Genomic DNA, 6,000 nt, shown 5'->3' on the forward strand with positions numbered 1-6,000 from the left:
ATCCCGGCCCTCCTGGGTGAAAGTCCTGTGTTTTACCCATCTGCCACCCCAACCAACCTCCATCCTTTCATACTACTCGCTACGGCGATAATTCACATGTAATGTAGGTCAATGGAGGCCAAACGGCGTTGATAAACACGCTAAAAAAACTATTATGCGTCTTCATAACACGCAAAAATGGCAGACGAATTGGCGTGTCATACATACGCCACTTAGTGAGATCAGTCTGCACTACACAAACTCATAAATCCAATTTCATTATTAATATAGCCTGTAACTTAACATTATTTATCAGACCTTCAAATAAAGTCAATAACAAATAACAGCCACCGAGTATAGACTGAAAATGTCAAAAATGTTGTTAACTGAGAGCTCTCCCGTCTGACGCGTGTAGGAGATCATGGACCGAATCTACAAGAATGTGATGACCAAAGTGGAAAAAATGAGCAAACTCCAAAAGACGCTGTTTGTGCTGGCTTACAACTACAAGATGGAGCAGATCTCCAAAGGCTACAGCACGCCTCTCTGTGACAGGTAAAACACCTTTTATATTCCCGTGTACGTGAGCTGAGACATTTGCTTCTCCTGTGATACATGAGCAAACATTAACCTCTATCATAGCCTTGTGTGAATTCTTGTTAACACTGAGCCTCTACAAAAGGTGTGAATCATTGCATAATATTGATTATGATGGTGTTTGCACAGGGCGTTCTTCGGTGGATGCTATGCAGATGTATTAACTTTGTAAAAGCTTGAATAGCTTTTTCAGTCATTGTTTAATTTTTTTTCGGTTTTAACATACTTTACTAATCCCGAAAAAAAAAAAAAAATTCTTCCCAAATAAGTTTTTTGTTGGAGTCACTCATCATCTCCATACTGTGCGTTTTTGTTTTCATTCCGCCTCCCCCCTCCCCGCCACAGGCTGGTGTTCAAACGAGTGCGTGCGCTCTTGGGAGGGAACATACGGGTGCTACTGTCTGGCGGAGCTCCACTCTCCGCTGCCACACAGCGCTTCATGAACATCTGCCTGTGCTGCCCTGTGGGGCAGGGCTACGGCCTGACGGAGACCTGTGGAGCTGGCACCATCAGTGAGAGTAAGAGAGGGGATTTCATGTTGAAACAGCTGTTGTTTTTGCCACCCTTTGGGAAATTGTGAGACTAGCAAATTAAAAATATAAAATAACTTGATTTGTAATTTTTACCTACATTTACCAGCAGTCTTTTCTGCTGTTTTTTTTTTTTTTTTTGTTTTTTTCAGTGTGGGACTACAGCACAGGACGCGTTGGTGCTCCATTGGTTTGTTCAGAGATCACGCTGAAAGACTGGGAGGAGGGTGAGTCAAATGGCAACAACCCAACTTTATTGAAGCCAACAAACGCATTGATACTTTAATAATCCGGTTTGTGCTCCTCCAGGTTGTTACTACAGCACAGACAAGCCCAACCCCCGGGGGGAGATTTTGATTGGCGGCCCCAATGTAACAATGGGTTACTACAAAAATGAAGCCAAGAACCGCGAGGACTTTTTTGTGGATGAGCACGGCCAGAGATGGTTCTGTACAGGAGACATCGGAGAGGTCCACACTGACGGATGCCTTAAGATCATCGGTAAGAGATCCACAAACTAGTGCACGTGTGTGCGGTACAAGTGTTACATCTATTCAGATCGTGACGTGTGTTCTCCTCCAACAGACCGTAAAAAGGACCTGGTGAAATTGCAGGCAGGCGAGTACGTCTCTCTAGGGAAAGTGGAGGCTGTTTTGAAGAACTGCCCACTCGTAGACAACATCTGTGCCTATGCGAACAGGTAAAATCGTGCGCACCTCTCAATCTGTTTCTACCAGACTTTTTTTGTTAAGATTATTTTTTTGGGCTTTTTGGCCTTTATTGATAGGACAGATTAAGACGGGAAATGGGTAGAGAGACTGGGAACGACATGCAGCAAAGGGTTGACTCGAACCTGGGCCTCTGCGGTATAGGACTGAGCCTTACAACATGGCTCAGGGCGCCACTCAAGTTCCTTTTTTAAAATGCAGGCTCACCAAGCACAGCAACATTTCAGCCAGTGTCTTTTCTAATTTTCCTGCCTCTATTTCTTTCTTTTTCTCTCTCCTTTATGGTGAAACTAAACGTGTGGACTCTTTTGTACTCATTTTTCAGTGACCAGTCGTATGTGATCAGCTTTGTGGTGCCTAACCACAAGCATCTAACGGCGCTGGCGGAGCAATTGCATGTGAGGGGCACATGGGAGGAAATGTGCAACAACTCGCAGGTTGAGAAAGAGGCCCTCCGCATCATTACTGACGCTGCTCTCTCAGGTAGGAAAAAAAAGAAGAAGCCTTTTTATCATTTTAGGCTTCTATTCATTCTGCATATGCACACAAAATGTCTGATAAAAGCCTTCTCAACAAAACCAAAGTGGTGGTACTCTCTGTCTGGAGCTGTAACAACTCCAAATTTTACTGGACAATTAATTGCCTCAGAAATAATTGCGATTAACAATATAATTGTCTTTCAGTCAAATAAAAAAAAAAAAAAAAAAAAAAATAGTATTTTTTGCTTAAATTAACATAAAATTGACAATTACCATACACGTAGCAAGTAATTGCAGTTAAACAAAGTTGCGATTAGACAATTATGTAATCATTCTTACAGGGCTCTCTCTGTCATAACTTGACAGTTCAGATTGGGTGCGATAGTGTCCGCCTTGTGCCAGACTTGCACCAGTATTACACTGGATTTGTCACAATCTGAACCGTGATTCTGCTCTCTCCCCCAACCAGCGAAAATGGAGCGATTTGAGATCCCCAAGAAGATCCGTCTGAGCGCTGAGCCCTGGACACCAGAGACCGGGTTGGTCACTGACGCATTCAAACTGAAACGCAAGGAGCTCAAAACACACTACCAGGAAGACATTGAGAGAATGTATGGAGGGAAATAACACATGCAAACACACTCCAAACAACACGTATATACTTGCACACATACACAGGGAGCTCAGAAGCCACTACCGGGAACACTTGGGAGAGGAGTTCTACTTTAGATAAAAAGATAAAAAAAACACACACACACACACACACACACACACACACACACATCATCTCATGCAACCTCCTCCTCAGCTTCCCTGCGACCAGCTTCGATCAAAACAAGGGGACAAAACTCTTGAATCCAGCTTAATGCTCTCTGTCAAGACCCTGGCCCTTTGATGGATTTAGCCCTTTGAGTTGCTATGACAACCGAGGCAGCACACGAAGTCGGACGCCCGCATGACTCGAACTGAATCAAAATGTCAGGCTATACGTATATCTGGATCAATGTTAACGTGCCGTCTCTGTTGCTTCCCTTTCTCTCGCTCTCTGGAGCCTTCCACCAGTTCAGCATAGTCGTGGGCTTGTAGTGCAGATAACCTGGCAGGGAAATTTGGGTAGCATGAGCCTGATAGAGGGATCCCTCCTGGGCTTTCAGTAACATTCAGGTTGGAATCTATGCAGGGATCTCTATTGTCTTTGACAGATATTCTCTTTTTTCATGTGTCGCGATGTTTCCTTCATGTTTGGTTTGCTTTGTTTTTTCACCCATTTGATGAGTATTTTGTGTGCGTACGTAATCGGTGTTGCAAAGCCATGAGAGATTGAGCATCAAGATGTTTTTACTTTTACCTACAGTTATTTCATTTCTTTATCCTCCTGTTTTTTTATTGCCAATTTGTTTACGCTAATTGTACTAAACAAGCTTTGTTTACAAGGTTGTTTTTTTTGTATTTCCCTACCCTTTTTCTGCCTGTGTCCCTTAGTTTGTTCATATGAGTGTGTTTACTGACTTGACTAGTAGAAGCGATCTAGTCTTCAGTCCCTTCTGCTTTGCAGCAGAGTCATGCCTTTACAGCAGGGTCAGACATCAATTGTAAAAGCTGGCCATTGGGACTTTTTTTTCCCCCCATTGCTACTCTTTGCCCACAGCTTCATTGTTTTCATATCTTAGCAGCCCCTGGATGCCTCCCAACCTGTGTCTTATTGGTTGTTTTGTTGGTTCATTGACATACTGTAGCCCAGCCACATCTGCCACATATTCCTCAAGTCATGACCAATGCACAGTATGGATGTCTCCAAGGGACCTTAGCCCAATGTAAAAAAAAAAATAAAAATAGTTACATTAGTTAGCCTTTGATTGGTTGCTCTCCCAGTTACATTTTGGTGCAACTGTACATGTTATCCTTTTTTGCCATAGGTCTAGTTACTGTTTTTTTTTTTTCCCCTCTCTTTTTTGACTTATGAATATGAAATGCAAAATGAATGTGCAATATGTATACACACATTTTAAACTAAAGTATGTAGGAAAAAAAAAAAAAAAAAAAACCGCACATACAGCAGCCCCTCCATAGTGTTTGAATGTGTAGGCCTGTTACTCATATTGGAAAAGCTGTAGGAACACAAGCATAGGAATAAAGAAGAGGATGGTAGAGAGACACTGACAGGGAAGTCTAGATGTTTTGAACGTACTGTGCTTTTAAAGACTGTAAAGTGAAAATTGAATATTTAGCATTGTAGAAATTGCATGATAAAAAGTGTGCAACTGTACCAAAGCACGAAGTGAGAGGATTGCGCTCCAGTCGAACAACTGAATCAATTCCTTATGATACACTCCTTATTTAATTGAGAGTATACAGCATAAACTCGCCGACCTCATAGAGTACAGGTAACATTTCTGTATCTTCAAATTGGTTTATGTGTATGACACTGTATGTGCAATGTATAAAAAGGGTCTTTGATTCTGTCAACTGCCATTTGTTTAAACCAATGTATAACCTACATTAATTACTTTAGGTTTTCAGTTTGGTGGAGATATTCTCTGAATGGCATCAGTACGAGTGACACCCTTGCTTCAGTCTCTTTCTTCCCACAGCTGCCCTAAAATTTTGCTTTGCTTGTACTGAAATCATTTAGCATTAATAAAAAAAAGGCATAGTCAGGTACTCTTCCTTCTTCTCTTATCAGATGTCCACTAGCTCAACACAGAAGGGTTATTTTAGTACCTAAAAGTATTTGACAGTACTATCATGATGAGCTGGGAAGCCGTTCCTTCCGGTTTTCTTTTTATACCAGTTCTCTTTGCTGCTTTTCCTCTGCCTAGCTAGAGGCAGCTAGTTGCCTTCTGACACACATTAGCTGTCTTCAGGGGTCTTAAGAATGTGAACGAGCCCCACATTTTGTTGATAGCACAGAATGCCGTGTCCTGCTACATCAGTTTGAACTAACAAGACAAAAGACAGTGGGGTGGTGCAAACTGTTGTTTTCACTTGCGTTGTAAAAAAGGTTGAGAGAGGAGGGGGGGATCAGTGATTCAAATTCATTCAAACTACAAAAGTATTGTACAGGTGTAAATTCTCCTGTTAACATCTTTAATAATCTTTGTTACTAACCAGTTTTTGGGGGTCTCCTTGATTTGTGTGGTTAAGTGGCCCTGCGAACCAAGCTATTGCAAGTGTCTCCTTCCTTATTTATTTGTGATTTGGCCTTGAAAATGATGTAATGAAATAAAAAAAGGTTGTGTTGTAATTACTGCTTCTGTGTCTGTGTGTTTAACACCTGGACGCAATCTGTGAGGCACACCGTGTGATAACGATCAACAGCTTGATTAGAATCATCCTGAAACCAGAGTTTCTATGGCAACGAAGGCCAGTGTGTCTTTGAATGTGTGTTTGAGTGAATGTGGTTCAATCAGAGCTAGTAAACAAAGGATTTTTTTTTTCCCCTTTCAGGCTTCAGACGTGTAAATCACTTGATTTATTAAAGTAAGAAGCTCGGCTCCCTGCACCATGTACACCTGCTGTCCTGCCGCCAGAGTCCAGCATTTAAGCAGTGTCTGCTTTTCTTAGGATAAAGATAATAAATTAATTATGGATATATTAGGCCCTGATCATACACCAGTGTTTTGATATCCGCAATAGTGCAACTAACAATTATTCTCATCGAACCATCTGCCAATTATTTTCTCAATC

At 41.7% G+C, this 6,000-nt stretch overlaps 1 protein-coding gene and 1 long non-coding RNA gene across 3 annotated transcripts in view; one reads left to right on the plus strand and one right to left on the minus strand.

Moving 5' to 3' along the window:
- LOC118495885 overlaps positions 1 to 3,217 on the minus strand; it is a 27,923-nt gene extending 24,706 nt beyond the window's left edge. The window contains exon 1 of the long non-coding RNA XR_004898325.1: positions 3,084 to 3,217. This is a non-coding gene — a long non-coding RNA (uncharacterized LOC118495885). The remainder of the gene's footprint in view (positions 1 to 3,083) is intronic.
- Positions 1 to 5,557, plus strand: part of acsl3b (acyl-CoA synthetase long chain family member 3b) — a 15,985-nt gene extending 10,428 nt beyond the window's left edge. For both annotated transcript variants that reach the window (XM_031281164.2, XM_031281165.2), the window contains exons 9-15: positions 395 to 534; positions 922 to 1,094; positions 1,259 to 1,333; positions 1,416 to 1,607; positions 1,692 to 1,806; positions 2,160 to 2,317; positions 2,783 to 5,557. In XM_031281164.2, coding sequence (XP_031137024.1) covers positions 395 to 534; positions 922 to 1,094; positions 1,259 to 1,333; positions 1,416 to 1,607; positions 1,692 to 1,806; positions 2,160 to 2,317; positions 2,783 to 2,940 — 1,011 coding nt within the window. In that variant the 3' untranslated portion in view covers positions 2,941 to 5,557. The remainder of the gene's footprint in view (positions 1 to 394; positions 535 to 921; positions 1,095 to 1,258; positions 1,334 to 1,415; positions 1,608 to 1,691; positions 1,807 to 2,159; positions 2,318 to 2,782) is intronic.
- Positions 5,558 to 6,000: the final 443 nt, after the last annotated feature.

This window comes from Sander lucioperca, chromosome 9, assembly GCF_008315115.2.
Source record: "Sander lucioperca isolate FBNREF2018 chromosome 9, SLUC_FBN_1.2, whole genome shotgun sequence".
Classification (NCBI taxonomy): Eukaryota; Metazoa; Chordata; class Actinopteri; order Perciformes; family Percidae; genus Sander; species Sander lucioperca.